This window comes from Strongylocentrotus purpuratus, unplaced genomic scaffold (assembly GCF_000002235.5).
Source record: "Strongylocentrotus purpuratus isolate Spur 01 unplaced genomic scaffold, Spur_5.0 spur5_scaffold_9, whole genome shotgun sequence".
Classification (NCBI taxonomy): Eukaryota; Metazoa; Echinodermata; class Echinoidea; order Camarodonta; family Strongylocentrotidae; genus Strongylocentrotus; species Strongylocentrotus purpuratus.
The window spans coordinates 34872436-34897293 of record NW_022145615.1 but is presented as its reverse complement, the minus strand read 5'-3'; the positions used below and the strand labels follow the sequence as shown (position 1 = coordinate 34897293).

The 24858-nt window shown below is 37.5% G+C and overlaps 1 protein-coding gene across 1 annotated transcript; it reads right to left on the bottom strand.

Annotated features, from left to right (window-relative positions):
* Window positions 1–726: 726 nt before the first annotated feature.
* Window positions 727–20632, bottom strand: LOC105441174 (amiloride-sensitive sodium channel subunit beta-like). Its single transcript, XM_011672057.2, has 14 exons — window positions 20568–20632; window positions 14131–14464; window positions 12461–12755; window positions 11470–11678; window positions 10462–10649; window positions 9898–10001; window positions 8403–8566; window positions 6720–6830; window positions 5896–6019; window positions 5412–5487; window positions 4767–4824; window positions 3325–3407; window positions 2621–2696; window positions 727–2050 (listed from the first exon to the last, which is right to left on the bottom strand). Exons 2-14 carry the CDS (start codon window positions 14362–14364, stop codon window positions 1808–1810), a joined length of 1965 nt encoding a protein of 654 aa, XP_011670359.2. The 5' UTR covers window positions 14365–14464; window positions 20568–20632; the 3' UTR covers window positions 727–1807.
* Window positions 20633–24858: the final 4226 nt, after the last annotated feature.

The window sequence follows — 24858 nt, the reverse complement described above, 5'->3', positions numbered from 1 at the left end:
AACAACTTTAGGCCTTTTTACTAAAGTCACGATAATCATAACATATATATAAATTTCTACAAAATGAATTGTCATTTCTACTACATTACAACAACAGATTATAGCTAATATCCATAACAGAAGCTGTAGTTGGAATCATTAACGATCGGCTACATTGATAATCTTGGGAATGACGACGCAGGGGGTCCAACATAAAGTGTTATGTTGTATAGATTTGAACATTTGAAATCAGTATGTGCATGTTCTTCTACATTTAGATTCACATTTCAAACATGTGAAAGTCACACAAGCTTGTTAACGTTAACGTTAATGCTTTCGCATAATATATTCAAGATTAAAGTAGGAAAAAACGCTTTTGATGGCCTCTTAATATTTCGGAAGGTTGTCATAGGAAATTTTCTGTTTTTAGAAGAGTATTGTTTGGCATCTTCCTCGCCCCAAAATATTACTTAATGTTTTACTTAAAGATATAGACCGGTAGTGGTAAAATTGCGGTTCAAGGGTTTTGGGTGCAAAATATCCATTCAATATTGCCTTCAGAGGTTTAGATGACAATACTTCAACCTAAATTCGCAACAACAAAAAATATATAGAGATGTCCAAATGTACAATGTTGAAGTGCATTCGCGAAATATATCCAGGCCGGATCGATATGATAATTTACCAAATATATCAATTAGTAGGCGGTTTCCCGGCAAAATTTGTATCATCACGTATTAGTTAAAACATATAATTTTACATGATTGGTAATAAGAGTTTCCATTTCATTTTTTGAGAGGGGGCGTTTCCAAAACTGGTCTATACCTTTAATCTCACAATTTTCTGTACAGAATATTCATTTTCTATATGAAAATACAAGAATTTCTCCATGTAACACACACACACAAATTATTTGCACAGCGGTGAATACCCTAACAGGCTTAGTTCAATCGGGTTCCTAAAACAGTTATTTACACAAGATCATATTTTATACACAAACTCATTATTTACAATATGAACATATTTTACAACAGTAACTTTGCCAAAGTGTCAAGGAATTCTCACTGCGTTCATTTTCTTTTCAATTGAATGAACAATTTTATATTAAAACCAAAAATCTGGATGATACTTTTATAGTACCACTGAATTGCTCACGCGACCGATTATCCTAAACATAAGAAAGTGTTCATTTAAGGTTATTTTAAGCAATATAATTTCAATATCACAAATGTCTCTTTTATGCTTTTGATCCCTCTAAAAAAAAATCAAATAGAGATATAACGTAAAAGTATTTTCAAGTCTAGATTTCAAGATTGAAATTAAATCCAATGTTCATTTAAAATAGACATTGTCTCAAATTTGACCCGTATCAGACTGCTTTGATGGTGTTTTCGAAAAATAATAAACCCATTTCAAAATTTAGTTTTACTATATATATATATATATATATAATGTCTCTATCTTTTTAAAATACATCGTTCGCGTAGGTTTCCTGATACCCGTTGCACACGTTGCGTCATTTCGAATACGTTGTTAGTTTTTGAAGGGAATTGTAATAATGATAATAATATGGATATTTATATAGTGCCGGTCTCCGCCAGGCTCTGACGCTCATGGCGCTGTACATAATTATTAAAATCTCGAACATATCACTTTCGAGAACAGTAATTCAATGCATTTTTACACCGTTCATTTCACAGTTACAATATGAAGAAGGCTCAGGTCAAGATCGCATGGTGCGTCAAACATAATATATAGCGCCAGTCGGTGACGTAGTCCTACGTCAGCCATATAACACCCTGTGTGAAACTAACACCATTATAACACTCTACTTCTTTTCAGCGAAATGTGCATCGTAGGCTGCATCGTAGGCTGGCGGAGGTGACTTCTCAGCTCTCGCTTTGAACGTCGATGTCGGAATGGTTTGCATTGGACGGGTCCTACTGCGATTTCGAGAACAGAAGAAGGAGATCATGACCCAAACACCTTCGAAGATTTCGAATATGGTGATGACCGAAAGACCGAGCCAGAGTCCTAGTTGACCTCCCATGTCACTGAGGAGATCAGGGATCTAAAGAAGAGGATAAGAGTACAACTACAAAGCAGTTCCATCAGAAAACATTATAAGGACGATTCTGTACAGTGTCTTCTGTATTCATTATACAAATTCAATCAATGAATGAAAATTCTCTTGGTCAGATTATATACGAATATTTTGGTAGTGATGCCATTAACGCCCATAACCGTATTGATGTGTCATAGAATCAATTTTTTTTTTAATAAGCTCCGTTCGATGTAAATCTCCATGTAAAAACAAGTATTTAAAAATCACGTGACGTCACGTCTTTTCTCCCGATCGATGTGTTGCACCTTTATGAGAAATGACATTTTGAAAGCTTTGTTAGAGGCTAAGCGTATTTCATTGATGCCTCAAGAAAACTTTGTGAATAGTACGGCACTTATCTCAGTCTAAAATGTATGAAGATCCATGTAGTGTTTCAACTTATATTTTGGGTAGTGAATGCTCGGAGCCAGAATTAAAGGTTATGACTAAACGCCCTTCTGACTCCAAACGGACGGACTACATCACTGTAATTACAGGGAAGAGAACTTCCATCCAAACTGGTAATAAAGAACCTACCGTATATGCCGGGTCTTGTCGAATATATTCGTAGTTGAACTCGTCAAAGTAGATCTCCAATTTAGCCATGTTACTCCTAGAAGAGAGGATAATTAAATTCGAATACTTATAAAAACCTCGCTTTTTCTGGATAGTTGCGGTGCGAAAAAGGCCCTGCCTATATTTTTTCCGCCTCCAGAAATGTCGTCTTTGTATAAGTTTTAGTAAGTTTGATTTGTGTATAGATCTATTCCAATACTTTTATCTCGATAATTGTGGCGGGGGAGGGGGTGAAGGGGGGGGGGGGGGTAAGCACTATTTTTTTTTTGGCTCAAAGGGGGAGTGAACATTTTTTTGCGGCCAGGATGGGGGGGGGGAGCATTTTTATTTTTTGTTTAAAAAAGGTAAAGTGAACGTTACCATCTTTTTTAAAAAACCTGTATTTTGTCAGGGGGCCGGGCCCGTCGCCCCTGTATAAGTGTCCTGATAAAGTCAACATCAGCCAAATCGGTAGGCTGAAGTTTTTAAAGTGGGTTTATTTCGATTTTTGATTTATAATTCTTAGTTTCAACAGTCATTCTAACAAGTGTCACATTGCCTTGTAATCAAACTCAAGATCAAGAAAGTAAGATACTCACACAAACACGCGGACGTTTTCATATCGACAAGTTCGAGGGGAAATAGAATATTTATGAGTTTACGAAAAAAAGTTCTTGCGACCTCACCTTGTCCAGACAGATGGGCTTTGACCTCTGATCTGTCTCTTCATCTCCTCATTAGATCTTATCATCTTTTCAAAAAGTTTCTTCTGTTAAAGATGGAAAATAAAGATGATAGATTTGTTGGCCAATTCATAATATACTGTGCTTATATCTATCCCAGAGATACTCGAGTCGCCTACGTAATCAGCGCCGCTGTTCCATAGCGCTGAAAGCATTTAGGGAATTTCTACCTGGTACCCACTTACGACATGGTGGAGAGATACATATTATAGAACTGATGTCTTGCCAATGGCCCCGGCCCCCCCACTCAGGTTTCGGAATGACCGCATGCGTGTTGCCAAAATGTCCGGTAAAGGGGTACTTTTCGTGCGACAAAGTCCGGCCCGAGAATTGTAAAAAAAGGGGTGTATTTGACTTTTCACCCGGATATTTCTTTAAAAAGGGGGTGTTTTTTTTTCTTTTTTTCTCTAATCTCGTCGGACTCCTGAGAAATTATTCCGAATTTAGGGGGCTACATTGAGCATTTTTCCTGATTTAGGGGGGTCTCCAAGGCAAGAAAAGCCCGCAAAAAGCCCGCGAAAGGGGGGTTCGGAAATGTTGGCTGTCCTCAGATGGGGGGTACTTTCAAAAAGAGGGAACGAGCATATGCGTACCCTAAATAACACTGAGTGGGGGGGGGGGGCCGGGCCAATGGCATATTAGTGCCGGGCTTGGACTCGAACCATGTGATTCTCAGTCCAGTGACGTATCCACTAGACCAAAACACCTTTCTAATTATAAATATGCAAATATTACATTGAGCTTTCAATGGCTTACAGTATACAAGGAATACGTAAGCAAGAAAATCATCTCGGGCAGGGCTCCAGTTTCCAGTGGGACGTGTTCAAATACATATTTTCTGGTTGAAAGTATGGTTCTTCATCTTTAAGATTTTGTTCAACATTTTCTAGGCTATGAAACAGAAAGTAAGAAAAAGAAAAAACTTTGTCAACAATAAGATAGAAAAACGAACATCCAATATAGCATTCATTGAAATTCTGACAAACGGACGTACAAAACATAGAAAACTTATTTTTGAATGACAGCTCATTTTCTCTTTTTTCCCATCAGTTTGGTATCTTGGTACTCCTTTATATACCGTCTGTTGTGAGCCAGAAGGTATAATGTAATATATTTACAAGTTAAGGCCAAGGAAGGTATCATAGCGGACGAAATGTATGTATGTCAAACTCTTGAAAATAACACGTAAATTATTCCCAGTCGACACATTTTTTCTTCTTGAGGTGTAAACATAAGAATATTGAGAAACAGAATTGTGTAGATATTAAGATTAAGGGAGAGAATGAGAGAGATGATATAAAAAAAAGTTTCTGTAATGAAAGAAAAGAGAGTAATGTGAATTAGTAGGGAAAATAAATAGCAAACTATGAGATGTTAGGTCTTACCTCGTAATTGTCAGAGGGCCAGGTGGCTGAACTTATTGTTGGCAAGTAGCTGAAATCACTGAAAATGGGACAATAAGATAACTTTGGCTCGTCAGTACCGTCACTTTTATATTTGATTATTATTGTTAATTCTTATGTCACATTTACCCTAATGAAATGTTAAATGGGGGGGGGGGGGTGCAAATTCAAATTGTAGCAAATTTACGGTTCTATTTAAAACTAGTCTAGACAAACATTTACATAAAATGATATAAATTTCCTCTCATGTTATGCTCATGTATACTGGAATGAATAATAGAAGAAAAACCGTTAATATAAATAATTCTTTCTCTTAGTTTGAAATTTGTGTATACAAACACAATGTAGATGGTATGATTGATCACTTAACAACAAACAATAATCTTAAACAGATGATCAAACAAAAAAGAATGATACGGAGGAAAAAATCTTCTATGTTTTGTTTGTGAACACTTGATACGAAACAAAATAAAGAAATCACAAATAACAACTTTTCTTGCTCCAAGATTGTAAGTTGTGTGTGCAATGTAATTAACAAATAAATATATATGTGTAAAATAGTTAATAGTATAGCTATATTGCCGATAGTGGTGATTGATTATCAATTTGATTCTAATAAATACTCACTGGCAAGCGGTCTGGCACACACATCCCAGGCTGCCGTTTTCATACCTGTGCCCGGTTTCGTGAAGGCAGGAAGTTTCTGAATGTACAAAAAAAGTGAATAATGCTGCGATTCTCGTTATAATAATTTATGGTCCTCTCTCAAAGTTACTTAACTCATCTAAGCTAAAAATCCAAATTTACATGTAATAGCCTTACTGTGATTATGTTGGTACATCTATTATAACATGTTTTTCATAATACACGAGCGAAACGAGAGGAACCCCCCCCCCCGCCCGTACACACACCCACCTCTCCTAGTTCATGACCTTTTTATTTCAAATTTCATCCATGCATCTAGCGAGATCGGTGCTCCTTCCCCCCCTTCCTACGATACAAATGGCCCTTCAATGGCTGGTCGCATGCTACATTGCTGTGCTGTTTGGGTGCTTCCTCATAAGCGTCTTACACACAAAAAAAAACAGCAACTTGAGAGGCCTGGACTTACCTTTATCATTATCAATATCACAAGGGTAGAATGTTTCGTTATGGTAGAGTGGGCTTGGGTAAGAGGGGTCACTGCATCCACATATTCTTATCATAGCACGTTGGTAACAACTCTGCTCACATGTCTGCAATTTAACGAAATATGAAGGGGAAACAAATCATTGTAGAAATAAATAAATATCAACTAATAACAACTGGAAAATGTTGGTATCCCAGGAACTCCCAAAACTTTCAACCGTTCTGTTCAAGGAACTTGGTTTCCATGAATTTCGGGGAAGAAGTTTGTTTCGGTCTGTAAAATGCAAATCTACATAGTGACTATTTGGATTTTCCACTTTTCTTGTCTTTTAAACATGAAAGACCAAGATGCATATTACATTACTGTCTTGTATATTCGTAAATTTATTTATACATGAAGAATAAAATGATTTAAAAAATCAAGTCAAATGAAATAAAATAAAATATAATCAGTGTTTTCTAAAAAATTGATTAACACCCATTCAAAATGAAAAGGCGCCGACTTTATGTAAGATTGCGCCAACTGCATGTGAGATGGCCCCGATTTCATGTGAGGTGGCGCCCGTGTCATATGAGATAGAGCCTATTCCAGGCGACATGAGGACTATTTTATGTGAGCCTTGGCCCCGATTTAAGGCGAGATGACGCCGATTTGCATAAAATTGCGCCAATTGTGAGGAGAATATTACGTCCATAAATAATTTATAAACAGTCCAGCGGCGCCTTCGATGCCTGTGGAAAAGACATGTAAAGGGGGGGGGGGGTGCGCCCCTACGCACCCCTCGGATCCGCTTGTCTAATCTGTACCTGTATACTGTAGCTCATGTTGTAGTTTTGGTAGTAGATATTATCTTCAATATTTTCTTTGGTATCCTCCTTGCATAATCCGTATGGTTCGGGTAACCTCTCGATCTCAACCTGAAATCGACAAAAATAAATAAATTACATTTGAGGGTATTTGTGTGATCAGGAGCGACAATTCTTTTACACGCAACGCTTTATCTATTCTATATTCATACCTGCACTGAACACTCAATTTACCATCATAGTTTAGTTGGGCAGGTGAACACTTTTAAACTATCCAACTCTAATGCTCGATGCAAAGGAGCGTCATTCTGCTGACATAATATCTCGTCATTCTGCTGGTGTTGTTGTTTGGTATTATCGGCGTTTCATTTTTTGGAGAATATTTACGCCTTTTAATTTTTTCTTTCTTTCTTTCGTGGTTATAGGTGTTCAATTTGGGAGGTAAATTGTAACTAATAAAGTAATATAAATGTATAAATGTACATTTCAGACCCTGCTTTGAAGTACTGGTGTACGTGCAGGTTTTCTTTACATGCTTGATTAGTATAGGTAATCACACGTGACGGCTCGTGTACAACGGGCAACATAAATACTATCTAATTAATGCTTATAATGGCCATTTTATGTCTTTCTTTCTTTTTACTTCGTTTGTTATTTGTAAGTTTTGCTCAGTACTGCATTGTACTTGCATTGATTATGTAGGGGTTCTGCCTCGAAATGCCAATGACCTTTGCGGTACCCCTCCACATTTTCGTTTTATCTTATATCTTTTTCGAGTATGCTGTACACTGTAATGTGACTGTTTTGTTAAATACTTAATTGCATTTATAAGTCATTTTTGTTAATATTATGCTTTTATTGTGATACCTGTTTCATGGAATATGGAAAATAAAATTGAAACTTGAAAAAGATCATCCTGGCTATACGCATGCGCGTTGACAGATTGATAACATACTTATCACACGGACTCCAATGGCAGTTACCAAGCCAGGAGATACAAAGATACCATCATCTGAAGGGAAAGGCATGTTAGATGGATGGTGGATGATCACATACTTACCACACGGACTCCAATGGCAGTGACCAAGCCAGGAGACACAAAGATACCATCATCTGAAGGGAAAGGCATGTTAGATGGATGGTGGATGATGACATACTTACCACACGGACTCCAATGGCAGTGACCAAGCCAGGAGACACAAAGATACCATCATCGGAAGGGAAAGGCATGTTAGATGGATGGTGGATGATCACATACTTACCACACGGACTCCAATGGCAGTGACCTAGCCAGGAGACACAAAGATACCATCATCTGAAGGGAAAGGCATGTTAGATGGATGGTGGATGATCACATACTTACCACACGGACTCCAATGGCAGTGACCAAGCCAGGAGACACAAAGATACCATCATCGGAAGGGAAAGGCATGTTAGATGGATGGTGGATGATCACATACTTACCACACGGACTCCAATGGCAGTGACCAAGCCAGGAGACACAAAGATACCATCATCGGAAGGGAAAGGCATGTTAGATGGATGGTGGATGATCACATACTTACCACACGGACTCCAATGGCAGTGACCAAGCCAGGAGACACAAAGATACCATCATCGGAAGGGAATGGCATGTTAGATGGATAATGGATGATCACACGGAACCATTGATTACATACTTACCACACGGACTCCAATGGCAGTGACCATACCAGGAGACACAAATATACCATCATCTGAAGGGAAAGGCATGTTAGATGGATGATGGATGATCACTCGGAATCCAGCCACCTCGGTCTGGTCTTCCATGTATTCGTCTTGTTGGACAAAGAGCTCCATGGAAAGACCTGATAAGGAGAGATATTCTTTAATTAGTTAATCAATCAATAATAGATATTTATTGAGAATATTCACATTACTCAAGTATTATATAATCTTCTGATTGGGCAAGCAGCTGCGGGGAAAGACCTGATGACTAGAGATATTCTTTAATTAGTTAATCAATCAATTATAGATATTTCTTGAGAATATTCACATTGGGCAAGCTTTGTTATATGCCATGAATGTATTCGTCTTGTTTTACAAAGAGCTGCAGGGACAGATCTGGAAAAAGAAAGACGAACCATGAATCTTCGTATTAATCAATATTCTGTTTGCTAGTCATTAGGCCAATGTATCTTGAGTTCCAAACACTTATATCTCTTCCAAAATCGCTATATTACGATGAAAGTTACAGACCTTTAATCTAGTTTACGTATGTGCAAGACAAAGTTCTTTGTAAAATCGCGATGTCTGGACCATCAATGTAATATAATGGATATATTCTACATTTTCAAAGGTTTCAATTAAATTTACATAGCCGTCCTCCGATATGAACATCCAATGATTGAGCTAAGATTTATATTCCTGTTTAAAGGAAGAATACGTTTCTTTGCACAGGTAGGCAACTCTCCCTAATTCAGATTTAGAAATCTGATAGAGAGTTTTCGTATTGGCACATTCAATGAATCATAATATCTTCGATTTTCTCCCAACCTTATCAGTGATCTTTGATACCATGGTCAATTGTGACCTCGCAATCGATAATCATTATAAGTAAGAAATATTTAATATGTTTTTAGTATATTTGACATTGCAGACGGTATGCAGACAATAAAGCGTAACATCATAACCATAGCCACTGTATAATGCCTAGGTCACATTTGCCGCGGCGGTTGTGGGGTCAAAAATATCTACGGCCAATAGCAATTATAGGGCTGCCGAAGCATTCACACGGTCACATACGGTAGCAGTCACATTATGTTAGGGTAGCCACACGGCGTATTTTGAATTTGTAGCGAAAGAAAATCTACCTTTTTTCGACAAATACCAGGGCAGACGCAAGGTAGCCGCAATGTCACCGTACGACCAAAGAATGGTCGCCGTGGAACCGCTCTACCGCATGGCTATGGCGTGTCAATCGCTACAGCGAACCTAGAAATGAAAAAGTTATAACTCCGCGTTATAATCCCACGGCGACCCGGACAGCTTGTAAAGATAGGGATGCGCCCTAGGGTGACCCTGAGACCACCGCAGATCCTCTGCGGTCGCCGCGAGTATCTCTCGATTGGGGGCCTGTGGCCGCCGTATCCTAGCCGTAGAGTAAATGTGACCTAGGCATAAGTCATATCTAACATACCGTAGTTAGGACCTGGTCTATTGGTGGTCAATGTGTCCCCGTCTAGTCCGGAATTGAAAATGTAACAGTTTCCGAACTGAGGATCAAATATGTTGGTGAAATTCCTATAGGGGACGAGAAAGTTATTAATCATAATGAATACAAATCTCTCTAATCACTACATTCACATTCATCAACTTGATTTATCAGCAAGGTTGGCATCCAGTGGTACTGCTAAAAGGGACCGAGGATCTTTGCTTAACCTTGTCGGCAAATAGTAAACAAACGATATAAGAAAACAAATTACAAAAAACGAATAAACAATAAGGGGTGTATTGCAATCGATCTCTCTCTGCTTATATAGAACACTCGAATGCTGTTATTTTGGATTTATTTATTGGGGTTGCTCTTTAAAATATTCACAAATCAAAGATCAACCGTTGTCCTTCTCACCAATAATGACTTATGCAAACTGGTTTTACGACAGGTTTGTGAAAGCCAATTATTAAAGTAAGAAGTATGTTAATCATTAGCATTGTTACTACTATTGTGTAAATATCCCTGTTAGCATGAACATCCTCTTACGCCGGGGAACACGGGAAACCTCTCCAGGAGCAATCCAGCAGCATGTCATCCAGAGAATGGCCCAATGATTTCCGCTCCTCTATCGTCTTATTGGCCAGTTTGACCATCAGACGCTGTTGTTTGAGGTAGTCATTAGACTGCTTACGAAAGAAGTCGCCCTTTTGACGGTCTTGCCAAGTTTCGACAGCCTAAAGAGTAATGAATACAAAAGCGATGAATTTTAGCACGAACAAGATCTCGAATGAGACAAAGCAACATCTTTTATAATCTGCAAAGCACTAGCTACCTGGAAAAAGAAATTTAAATTACATCTGAGGGGAGGGGGGGGGGGTAGTATTTAGTTAGTTAGTATTTATTGTTACAGTCCTGTTCAGCCGAATATTGGATTGACCTGAAAATGAGTTTGTGTGAAAGTATACCATTCTTCTTGATATTTGGACCTCTGCCTTGTGCAGCTGAGTCTGAAATAAAGTGCAATTGAATTGAATTGTATGCTCGATGCTATAAATTGCATAAACAGCCTCTCTTAAACTTGCTGAGAGTTTTGCTAAGTTTGGTCCCGAAAAAACCGAACAAATTGGGATAGCTCGGTATATCTCATTTTAACTTGTAATTTCAAACGAGCAGTTTGAATGCGACTAAAATAAAATATATTGCTGAGCTCCCTTTTACTTCAGTTTTACCTTCAAACCTATTTCAAAGCCGACCGATTCTCGGCTAGGTCGTGTAATGTAAGTTTTTGCTCGGTCCGTTATCGGTCTTGTCGGTCTTGTCGGTGTGATTGAGGTATTAGCTCGGGAGCATCCAAAGCTCGGTCGGCCTCGGAAAAGATCGGAACGGAACCCGACATAGTGTGAGAGGGTCAGGGGCAGATACAGGGAGGGGGAGCATAGGGTTCGGACCCCTTTTTTGCTTGTCATAGATTTTTGTGTTGGACCCCTATTTGCCGACATTTCCCCCTTTTTGTACAAATCCATGGAGCCGCCCCTGAGGTTTCTGACACCATACCTCTGTTGTATTTCCCGTAGATTCGGTGGTTGACCCGACGCCTGGTGCCGTGAACATAGAGCTAGTAGACGTATCTGAAGAGGCAGAGGAAGTAGCAAGTGTTGTTGCAGAGGCATCAGACTGACCCTGACTAGAGAGTGGCCCACTGGGACCATTAGGTGGCTCAACGGAACCCGCAACTTCGACATTTCCGTCTGTAGCACGCCGTCCTATAGGGAAACGACGCACACACAAACTAAATATATTCAAACAAATCGGAAGGTCCTGGTTAAGGGTGACGACGTTTCTACATCTTCTTCATCTGGCACTTTGAATACACCTGGGGGCGTTTCATGAAACACTTAGTCGATGGTTTTCACCGACTAATATCATTTTCACCGACAATTCTATTGTCACTGACTATTTTCCAGGCCTCTGATTGGTCAAATTTAGGCAGTGGTGACCAAATTGTCGGTGAAATGATATTAGTCGGTGAAAACCACCGACTAATTGTTTCATGAAACGCCCCCCTGTAGTGACATTTTGCCAGAACTTATGCATTCTTTTGCACATGCGTAGCCTACGTGTTGTTGCAGGTGTCGGAACAGTGTAAGGTATTTGAACATGGGGATGACGGAACATAGGAATGCTGGAACATAGGGGTGCCATAAGAACATAAGGGTGTCGGGGCATTAGGTTGCCGCGGGTTGTCGGGACATAGAAGGGCCTGAATATTGGTGTTGGAACATATAGGGATGTCAAAACATAGGGGTTATGGAACATGGGAGTGTCGATTAATGGGGGTGACATAAAACTGAAATATTAAGGGATTAAGGTGATACCTTGGTGTATCGGGGTAAAGAAACCTAAATAGGTCTTTGGTATCTAATTATTTTTGCTTAAATTCGATGCACATTTGGGGTAATTGGAGTATTATAATGTCTTTAAAACACTTTCTTCAACTATGACGAATCTTTATGAAACGTATTTGAGCCCCGTATGCTTCTCTTACCACCAGCCGTGGATGATCCTGGTCGTTGAGTAGTCTTTGCATTATTCGCTTCAACACCACCACCACTATTACCCCCAGACCCCATGAAACTCCCCACCCCACTAGAGAAAACTCCTCCAACTTGACCGACTCCCTGGACTACCTGGTCAACCATATCCATGGGACCAGGTGGCTGGAAGTTGGTGTCGAAGAGCTCCCTGAAAGAGTCATCCGCCTTCTCGAGTTTAGATTTCATCACTGGGTTCATGTTGCAAATGGTGATGGCAGGAAACTCTTGGGAGCGGTTGAACTTGATCTAAAACAAATGATAATAACAATGATGATGGTATTGATGATACTGATGATGGTAAGGATGATAAAGAAGACGAAGGCGACGACGGTGATGATAATGATAACGATATCGATATGGTGATGATGATAATAATTATAATATAATGATTATCCTATTGCGCACTTGTCCAATTCTAAGTTTTTTAAGAAGGCTATTATTTGCAATGAAACCATGGACTAACGTCGAATATGATTATTAACCCTAATAAGGCCGGGGGGGGGGGGCCATTATGCCCCCCCCCTCCACGATTTTTCTGATTGTTCGAGAACGCATATGGATGGCGCCTCGCCGCTCGCTGACTTTTTTCTTAAGAGTCTTGCGCATCTTAAAAAAAAAAAAAAAAAAAAAAAATCGGACCTATACTTACAAGGTCACGTGACCTTTTGTCTTTGCATGTCAGCCCGAAAATCGCTCATTTTTGTGATTTGTGTACAAAACATATGGGAATGTCATTTTTCCTAAAAATAGATCAAACATTGGTTATTGGGTCTTGCTTAAAGTTTAAGTGGTTGTTTTGGGAGTCAAAATAGTTGAATTGTAGGAAGAAATAAAAAAAAAAAAAAAACAATAACATAAATAAGTTAAAAAAACAATGAAATACATAATAAGTTATCAAAACAAGAGATAACATAAGGAATAAGCTGGCTCTTCCAATTTTTTTGTCGTATTATTGTTCCAAATGGTCTAATGAATATATGTAGTGAAAAAAAATGCTTAAATATGAATAATATATGATTTATGGGTAAAAATGTGATTTATGACGTTATTTGCATAAATTACCATAAATATGCAAATGAGTGATTTTTTTCAAAAAATTGAAATTATCATATTGTTCTGTACACTTCACTTGACATGCGTGCAAATTTTCGCGGAGATCGGCCCTTTCACGGCCGAGATCTTAGGGGGGGGGGGGCCATAATGCCCCCCCGGCCGTAGTAAGACTTCAAATAGCCCGGCCTTATTAGGGTTAAACAACAAAAAAATTGACCCACCACAGAAATTTACTCCATACATGTAAAAGAAAAACGGCCTTGCCGCATGAGGTTATCAATTTACTCTTTTGAAATAATCATTCACAAACAAACAATACTTAAGTCGCACCGACAAGACCGACAGCAGACCGAGCCAAATATTACATTACGTCTATGGCTAAGAATTGGTCGGTTTGAAGTCGGTCTGAAGTCGGTCTGAAGTCGGTCTGAAGTCAGTCTGAAGTCGGTTCAGGTATACAAAAGGAAACGTATTGCGAAAATGCATTTCGAATAGGTTTTTACATTTTAATCAATACTAATGACTTCTTCAATTTTTTAAGAACAAGCAGTTCCGAGATTGCACTTACCTCCAGACTAACCGTGTATTCATAAGCGAAGTAGGTCTTAAAGAGAGCGATGACTTGCCATATGATCACACCAATACCGGTAAGAAAGAGGAGCAACCAGAACAGCTTAGTGATGGGTTTCGATGAACGATGGATGTTGGGTAAACCATGAGCAGATGAGGTCTCCATGCGACTGTGGAGGATCTTTAAAAAACTTTCCTCTTCTTTTTCAGCGTTCGCCTTCCAGGCCTCCATGTTTGTTGAGTCAATATAGATCTCTCGCGGATGTTCGTGGAATGATGAGTTGAGACGATTGATGAATGATCATTCAAGTAACTCGTTTTTATTGATTAATCTGTGGGAATAAATAGAAAAAACATGAAGTTTGGATCACAAACTAATATAAATAAGTTTAAGTTTACGACAATTTCCCCTTGGGTCTATAATGAAAAGGCAGGCTAAAACGTAATCAATAACTGCTATAAAATAGTTGTCATGGAATATCTGATTTAGCATATCATTTAATTAGGCTACAAAATGATTTTGAAGAGAATTCCCTGAATTAAACTATATTTTTTGAAAAAGAAACAATTCTGGATAGTTCCTATCGACTTCTAAATCTATTTAAGCATAACCTTCCTTAGAATGAAACATTTCTTAAACACATTCCATGCTGAATGGTGTACATCGATATAAAGAAAAAAAATCCACCTTTTGTAGTTCTTTGCTTTTCAATTAGGGCTTTGAAAAGTGACCTAATCGAACTATCTATCAGATTGAAGTCTTTGATTTCCTCCTCTATGCTAGCATAGGTGGGTGGGTCGATTCTACAACAGGAAGGATGTGACACAAAGTTACGCGGTCCTTTTGAAATTGGTTAAAACTATTCTTTATTATTTTGACAGTTAAAAAGAGACTAATTTATTTATTCATTTATTTATTTATTTATTTATTTGTTATTTATTTATTTATTTATTTATTTATTCAAGTTTTATTTAAATAGAGGGTAGGTACATTCAGTTTAACAAAACTGCTTTCCAAGTACGCCCTCTAGAACGACATAACAAGTATAAGATATACAAAAATACAAGGAATATATAAAAAAAAAATGTAACATTCATCAAAACTAAACATTGACATATTTGACATAATATAGAGTACAAACATATATAACATAAGACAAATAATTATACCGGTAGAGGGAAATAAGAACGGAGATTCGACTATAATAAATGCTTTGCCAATTGGCATCCGCGCTTAAATATTTGAATAGATTTGGTTGATAGAATTGAGGGAGGAAGTTTATTAAATAGGGTACTTGCTTTATATGAGAATGATCTTTTCTTGAATTTGGTTTTGGGGTATGGGATGTCAAGTAGAGCATTTAAGGAAAAGCGGGTATAGTAGTTGGAGGTGCGATAATTTATAAGTGATTTTAAATAAGTTGGGGCCATGACATTTATAATTTTAAAAGCTAATAAACAGTAGTGATATTTTAATCTTTGTTCGACCGATTGCCAATTTAAAGTCGTAAGAAGCGTGCACTGTGGTGTGTCGTAATCTTTATTTAAAATCAATCTCCCAAATCTATTTTGTAACTTTTGCAGTTTCGATAAATTTGTCTTTAAGCAGTTTCCCCTAGCAGTACAACAATAGTCGATATGTGGTAGAATTAATGCAAAATAAAGATTTACAAGAGTTTTATGGGGTATTAGGCGTTTTATACGACGAGCGCATCCAATAGAACGAGATATCTTAGTACTTATATATTTTATATGTTCAGACCACGTAAGTCGTGAATCAAGTATAACTCCTAGGTATTTCATTGTTTCGACACACTGTAAATTTTTACCATTTAATTTAATTGAGAGACGATTGTTCTCCAACTTTCTTTTTGATCCAAAGGACATCACCATAGTTTTCTGAGGGTGTATATACATCTTATTTATATCAAACCACTTACATATTAAATCAAAGTCATTCTGTAAATTTTCTTGAACTTCAGAAAAAACATTAGAATTTTTAAAAATGACAGTATCGTCAGCATAAAGTGATATTTTGGAATTATTATGAAATTTTAAATTATTGATATCATTAATGTACAAACAAAAAATCAAGGGGCCCAGAATTGACCCTTGTGGCACCCCGGATTTAGCAGTTAAATACTCGCTACAATGATTATCTATCTATAGTAACACAATGTTGTCTACCAATTAAGTAAGATTTAAACCATTCATACACCTTGTTACTCATGCCATACAAAATTAGTTTATCAAGTATTATTTTATGTGGAATAACGTCAAACGCTTTCCTTAGATCGTAATATATTGTTCCAGTAATCTGACCTGAGTTCATATTATCAAGAAGGTAATCAGTAATTTCTGTGAGACATGTGGTTGTGGAATGAATCGGTCTAAATCCAGACTGACGTTCTGATAATAGATTATTTTGGTTAAGGTAAGAATACAATTGTTTATGTACGGCTTTCTCTAGAATTTTCGACAAAGAGGGCAGTATTGAAATGGGCCTGAAATTATCCACACTAAACGTTCCTCCTTTGTGTATCGGAGTGATTTTTGCAATCTTGAAATCAAATGGAAATCGTGAAGTTTTTAATGATTGGTTAAATAATATAGTCAGTGGTTTTGCAATGATATCTGCAGATAATTTGAGTAACTTGGGATGTAGACCATCCATTCATATAGCCTTTTTACAATCAATATTGCGTAGTTCATTTCTAACAAATTCTGATTTGATTTCTTGAAATTCGAAAGAAAAATTGGTTTGAGATAACGTTTGTAAAGAATTGAAATTATCATCTACAATGGTAGAACATGTACGAGTTTGTAGATTTGAACTCACATTGTTAAAAGTTTCATTCAATAAACTTGCCACCTTTACTTTGTCAGTTATTATTTCATCATCAATTAAGATTGTGTTGCTTACCTCCTTTTGCCTTGAAGGCAAGAGTTTTTTCAAAACCTTCCAATTTTTGCTCGAATCATTTCCGCATTCTGAGAACTCATTTTTGTAATACGCTCTTTCAAGATTTTTGTTTAGGTTATTTGCTTTGTTTCTATAAAACTTGAACTTTTCCCAGCAACAATCACACTTTGTCTTGTTATACCTTTTCTTATAGTAATCACGGTCACGTGCCAAAGTAATATATTAATCTGTAATCCAAGGCACCCCATTACGTTTTCTTCTGACAGAAATAAAAGGTGCATGTTTATCACTTAAAGGTAAAGACCAGTAATGGTCATGCGATTGCATTGTGAAAGAAATGTTGTGGAATCGATCAGAAAAGGTTGATCATCTGGCATCTAGCATCTGCAAGGTTCTGGAATCATCAAAATGATAAGAAATTTGGCCCATTCTTCGTAAAGTTACAAGCACTATACACAGAAAGATGTATATGGGACTACCCTATATCTCTCACAGACCACGAGAGAAACAAATTTACCAAATATATGAATTAGTAGGCGGTTTCCCGGCAAATTTTGTATCATCATGTATTAGTCAAAACATATTCTTTCACATGATTGGTAATGAGAGCTTCCATTTCATTTTTTGAAATTGGGGCGTTTCCAATACTGGTCTTTACCTTTAATATTGTGAACACAGATTTTATATTAGACCACATTTGATCAACTTCAACATTTTCTTCATTAAACTCAGCCCAATTTTGATTTCTCAAGTCCTCTTGAAATTCACTTTCGTTAAAGTTCCGAAAAGATCTAAATTTACATATTTTCTAATGAAGCATGGGATTTTTGCCTTTTACGACTAAAAATATTAAACACTGGTCACTAAAACCAATGGGCATTACACCGGACCTCAAGTTAGCAATAGAATTCGAGGTAAGTAGTAAATCAATGAGTGTACTACTATGAGGTGTAACTCGTGTAGGCCCATCGATTAACTGATTAAGCTGACAAATACGACAAATATCCTTAACATTTTTAGACAATGTATTATCATTTCTCATATTACAGTTGAAATCACCCAGCAAAACAATATTATTTGACAATGACATTACTTTCTCAATATTCCCTTCAAGGAGGGTAAAAAATGTACCTGGGCAGGAAGGTTTCCTGTATAAAATACTAACACAAATATAACTACTACTTGTTCTTTTGATTTCTAGCCACGTGAGCTCAAGCTCCTTTGTTTCAAGATCTGTTCTTCTTAAGTAATTACATTTCTTGTTAATGTAACATCCTACACCACCACCGCCAGTGGCATCCCTGTCATTTCTTTCAATTTTGTAACCAACGATAGAAATCATATGATTTGAAAAATCCTCATTCAACCATGTTTCGGATAGTCCTAAAATGTCGAAGGGGTTTGACATAAGAAACTGTTTTACATCGGTAACTTTATTTCTTAAACTTCTGATGTTAAGGTATGCTAATTTAATGCCCTTTTCCTTTGGAAAATCACAAAGTATATTGTATCTATTATCTTCATTCGAAGTAGAATCTTGTATAATATTCGCAAGATGAGAATATCCAAGATAAGTTTCTACGGGAAAGATATCTTATTGTTCCCAAAAGGGAAAATGTTTCAGATTACATACAGTACATTGCCAATTTTCAAAAGATTCATTCGTATCATCGTATTTGCATTTAGGAATTCCTTCACATAATATATGTGCCCATTTTGTACACGAAGTACATAAAAGGGCCTTTTGGTTTTTCCTTACTGCTTTATTACATTTACTGCATGGATATTTAACCATAAAAAAGAGTCGGTACAAATTTATTCATAATATTGATTGAAAAAGAAAAAAAGATATCAAAGTGTTCTCAAGTCTTCAAAGTCTCTGATTCCCTTAGTCACTGTCTTCCGACCGGTGGCAGGAAGGAGTGCAACGACATGTCCATCCGATGTCCATGTTTTGAGAACTCTGCTATGATTCCTCGTTTCATAAAGCAAACGCTGGTTGTGTTTGGTGAGGTCTTCATGGATCGATATACCAGTGTCTTTCATCTTGCGTCGTTGTACTAACACCGATTTCCTAGCTTGGTACGACACAAACTTGACAATTATTGGACGGGATCGCTTTTTGCGCATTTTCTTGTCGTTGTCATGACTACTGGATTTCGCGTTCCCGGTAGCGTTATTTTTTTATGCGGCACAGATAGGGGCTTTTTTTAAAAGGGGTCTTGATTTACAGACTAATACTGGTCGTGTGCGTATACTAGACAGTATAAGTAGTAGAGGTCTGTTTTTAATAGTGTTACATGTAATCCACTACCGCATGGAAAATCATTACATCAACAATTAAAATCAAATTGGAAATCTGAAGAGGAGGCAGCACGTCAATAAGGAGAACATCACAATAATTAGTCAATAAAACTTAAACAAAGAGGAATGTTATCTAAACACATAGTTCGCGATGGATATACAAACTTCTTCGCAGCGCTAATGCGCTAGCGAACATGACTAGTCTCACGTACGTGCAGACACTATTCAGAAGGGAAAGAACGTACTTCCCATAGGTTTAACACGCGCCATGCCCCAATCTGTGCCGCATAAAAAAATAACGCTTCCCGGTATCGTGGAAGGTTTCTTGGTCACGGACCGATGCTTGGTCTTTGATTGGGGCTCCTACTCGGTGAGATCTGTCAATTGCGCTTGGATGAAGCTGAATTCCAAGCTTTTCCAGGATCCAGGAAAATGATCGTCAGAAATATTCGAAGATACAGGTATTCAAAATGTAACAGCACAGTACAAAATCAAAAATGAATCCTCAATAGTGCATTTAACTGGCAAATATAAAATCAAAAGACAGAGCTCCGTCAAGACACGTCCGCTCAGTTGCTCAGTCTGATCTCTTGCTTCGGGGTTTTCTGTCCGACCGTAAAGATGTATTCCTATTTTGTATACACTATTATATGGAGATTCGTTCATAAGAATAAGTTAAGGAACAATAATTTCGGTTTATCAGTATATTACTAAACTAAATTCAGAAAATGGAAGGAAGCAACGACAACAACAAAACAAAAATCCGGAAAGCATGTAGGGTTGTGTCGGAACGACCATTACAAATAAAGACAACTATTCCCCCGTAACATCATTACATCAAGTTGTTTCTGGTTGTAGGAGAGACAATTCAGTAGATGATGAAAAACTGAGATGAGAGTTAGGCATTGGAGGAAAAGTTCATTTGAAGTACAATATTAAATATATTACGTCTAATTATTGTTTCGAGCCTTCTATACTATATTAAATGTGTCGCCATAAAACGAGATTTGTTTTGATGACGGATGAATCATAGAAATCAACAGTTAACATGTACAAAACTTCTCAAAAGTGCAAGCAAAAACTTTCATTAATCTTGTTTTATGTATGATTAAAACTTGAAGAAATAAAAATACTCACATTTTCCTTTCGACTTTTTAAAACAGGGAATGATAAACACCACGAGCAAGAGAACTACTAAATCTACTCACCAAAACCGTTTGTACAGACCAATTTAAACTTCCATTTATTGCGAATGAGCAAACAATGAAGATATTGGGATGCTATTGGTGATGACAATCCGATCGTAGAAAGAAATAATATCTTTCCCAATTTCGATGAATCAGCTCAGCGATATAAAACGAAATGGCGCAGGAAACTCGGCGGTCAAAATCAGAGAAAATCTTACGAATATCTTATATCGCCATGACAATATGAAATCAAACAATATTAATTGAACTTGTGTCCAGTATAGCGTGAGTTGTCCACTACCATCTTCAGTAAGTGATCAAAAAATAATTACCAACTGATCAAACATAATCGCATTTGAGCAAGCTCTTACGCTCCGCTTGTGACGCACGGCCGAGTCACGCTCCAGGCACACTCTAATGAGACTGATACCGGACCCAACCAAATATTACATTGCTCCACATGGCTAAGCGACTATCGGTTTGGTGTCTGTGGGGAGTCTGTGAGACCGACTGGGTCGAGCTATCACTGTCCCTCCCGTACGCGTCTGGTTGCCAATGGTAACTTACTGTCTAATGACATTGATCGATGTATGTATAGACATTGTTTTACCACCATCGTATCGCAAAATTATTCATATTATATATGGCATTATCACTCAAAATGTACTCACTCACAACTAATTTAATTAGGTGAATTGGAAGCGGCTTTTCCTATTCTTTTCTTTTTATTGGGGGGGGGGGGTATTATGCGCGTACATAATTATGCATCGTAATCCTGATTTTCTATAGCATGGGTTTTGTCTACGTCCTGCAACTGACTACTTTCAAAATTTGTCCGTATTCTAGAATCGAAATGTAAATCAATCAGTCCGTATGAGATTATACCTCCCGTGCAGTAGGGGGGGGGGGGGGGGGGGGGGCTCATAGGGATGTGCACTTAATGTATGCCACATTGGGAGAATCCAAAGGGGAGTACAGAGACAGGTTGTGTCCCTACATAAAAACAATTCACGAACTTTTAGTGGTACAATATAATTTTTTGTTTGCCTGTTTAATTTGCAGCCACTATAAACACGTTTTCGGGAGATGAGAGTCTGGATTTGGATATAATTAGTTTAAACTATTGCTGACTTAAAAAAAACACTGAGATATACATCAATAAAATATCAAAATGAAATAACAAACAATATTTTAATAGTCAATAAACGATAATGAAAACATTCCATCCCCCCTCTTTCACAGGGTTCTTTCTTTACAAAACAAAGATATCCACAAAAAATATACTAATAATCAAATAAATCAAATACATATGTAATGGCTAAAACAATGAACTTTCATATTACTGAAATTCGAACATATTTCTGTATTAGAACAAGGCAACAGGTTTATTGAAGCCCACTCCCGTCACAAAATTTCTGCTTTAATTTGTGAACAGGTAATAAAGGGTTAAATCGATGCTGATTACAGGGAAGATTAAGTATAAATTCTATATAATTGAGGTCCGTATGCAAACACAACAGATTGGTCCGTCAATATGATTAATATATAAGGTCACCCGAAACGGCCCCAAAACCTGTCACTTTAGAACTAATGCATGTTAAACCGTGAATGAATGAACATTTCAAATAAAAACTAATAATAATGCAAATATAAACACTAAATTTAGAAATCTTTGCCTTTCATACAGTATTATGTGTCAACAGAGGGGAAGAACAATTATGGACCAGCCATCACATCTCATTGCATTCTAACTATAAAGGAAACACACGATGATTTGATTTGAATGGCCCATTCAAGGCTCTATAACTCATCAAGTCCATTAACAATTTAGTTATGCTTTGTTACATTATTGATAATACCTGCCACTTAATGCTCCTAAATGTCAAGGTTGAAATGACGAACAGTTTTAATTACAAACCTCGGAATTATAAATGTCAGGTTTCAAAACGCTTTAGGCTTGCCTGTCCTGCTCTTGTATACGTCTTTGTGGAGGTGTCGTGGTATAGTGGTTCATTTACTTGACTCGCAATCCAAGGGTTCAGAGTTCGAATCCCAGCCCGGTACTTAGGTCCTTTGGCAAGATATTAATCCACATTTGCAACTTTCTATCGAGATGTGATAGTATACTTGGTAATAGTTGTGATAAATATGATTGCAAGACCCTCAAAAAGAACAGTATTGATGCTGATGAGGGTTCCCTGGTAAACTTAATGGTTATGTTATTATTATTATCATCATTTTTGTTATCATTTTCATGTTTTTTTTTATTGCGTGATAACTTAAAGACTGGGACTTTGATAGATATTGAACTTTCATCTAATTTAATCCATGTTAGATACATAATTTGTTTAGTAACACAATTTCATATATAGCCCCCCCCCTCCATCACCACAATTAGAGATGTAAATGAATGCATTTTTTTGTTTTGTGATCTTTATTCACAATCTTTAATTGTATAGTGCAATCGATATAATTACTAACTTAAACTTACAGAGCATGTCTCCAAAGGTACCCCTGTGCCCCCCTCAACCCTACACCCCTGGTTTGCGTTATGTTGAGTAAATATCATTATCTTATTTAATCATATAATCTAATTTAAAATAAGAATGATACTCTTTAATTGTGCTTTAATTAAGGTAGTCTGTCCCTTCTGCAGGCTGAAAACTTACAATTGTGTAAATCCTATCGTATTAGAACTAGTGGTAATTGCCTCTATATGTGGAATTAAATCGACCGAGACTGATGTGTAGAAATCATAATTTGATTTGATTTGGTTTATTTGGTTTATTTGATTTATTTATTTCTGTTTGATTTTCTTTTTCTTTTGCATTTTTACAAATATATAACAAACAAAACATTGCAATTTTTACACATTTCAAAAGAATATAATGTCGAATAATGTAACTATTCGAAAACATCGAACCGGAGGGTTGAAAAAGTAAGCAAAGCTTGATAGCATGACTACCCTCAATGGATACATAATAATACGAATATGGTGGAACAAATATTGGTAAAAGGGGAAGAGAGAGAGAGAGAGAGAGAGAGAGAAAGAGAGAGAGAGAGAGAGAGAGAGAGAGAGAGAGAGGGGGGGGGGGAGGAGAAAAAAGAAAGAGGGGGTTTACATCAAGATACACAGATGTATGTGGTACAATGTAGTTGGATTTCAATTTGATATATGAAGATAAAAAAAGAAGATGCACATTTGAATATTGACTGGCCAACTTGGGATATATATTATAGAATGAGAAGACTCATGAGGTTTCTGGACAATATGAATAGAAATGTGAGACCAGCGAGCTGGTTTATATGGACTGCAGGCGCGGATCCAGGATTTCTTAGGGGGAGGGGGCCCAACATTCTTCATTTTTGTTTGCTCCCGAAAATTTGAAAATCGCGCCGGCCGAAAAGTCGCTCAGTGGGGGGGGGGGGGGGGGGGGGGGGGGGGGGGGGGGGGGGGGGTTGTGAGCACAATTTTTTTTTTTTTTTTTTTTTGCTCCCGGAAATTTGCAAATCGCGCCGGCCGAAAAGTCGCTCAGTAGGGGGGGGGGGGGGGGGGGGGGGGGGGGGGGGGGGTAGTGAGCACTTTTTTTTTTTTTTTGTCCTCGAAAAAATTTCAATTTGCACCCCGCCCCCTTGAGCGCCAGGGGGGGGGGGGCCCAACCCCCAAAAAAGGTAAAAATCACGTGATTTTACATGATTTTTTTCTCAAGGGGGGGGGGGGGCCCGGGCCCCCGGGCCCCTCCCCCCTGGATCCGCCACTGATGGACTGTACACCTTTGTTTGTATACAAAATAGGTTTTGGGAGTATCCCAAGTAGGCCACTCTTTATTCATAGGTGTATTCATTCCAGGTCATGTAAGGTTATAATCAACGTTTCAATGAATGGAAGCAAAAAGTAAGAGTACTGAAAAATATCGGGTTATTAACAAATTTAAAAAAGTCAGTCACTCACTCAACAGTGTCTGACAGTGATGTCTAGAGAGAAAACGGTTTCTCTTCTAACCGTTAAAGGTATTAGGTAACTTTGCCTCTGATTCTAAACAAAATCCTGGATTTAGCTCATACTGCAATCATAATTATAAACCTTTAGGTCAGAAATGAATCCCATGACTTTTACAAGCAAATCGCATGTTTGATTATCAAGATATTTATGATTGGAATTCGAAATTTCAGAAATTATTTTCCCAACGGTTTTGAACAGCTTTTATGTTCTTACGGTCTATTGTGGAAAATGAATATGAAAAAACCGGTCATTCAAAGATTGTTTACATTTGTGAAGCACTTCATGATAATTTTGAAGCGCAATTTTGTT

Excerpts from the sequence above, each read along its gene's own strand:
- LOC105441174 (XM_011672057.2), bottom strand. The coding sequence starts at position 14,364 with ATGGAGGCCTGGAAGGCGAACGCTGAAAAAGAAGAGGAAAGTTTTTTA. Across the intron at positions 8,567-9,897 it reads TAGACCAGGTCCTAACTACG|GTCTTTCCATGGAGCTCTTT; the intron begins GTATGTTAGATA and ends TCTCCTTATCAG. Across the intron at positions 4,825-5,411 it reads GTGTGCCAGACCGCTTGCCA|TGATTTCAGCTACTTGCCAA; the intron begins GTGAGTATTTAT and ends TCCCATTTTCAG.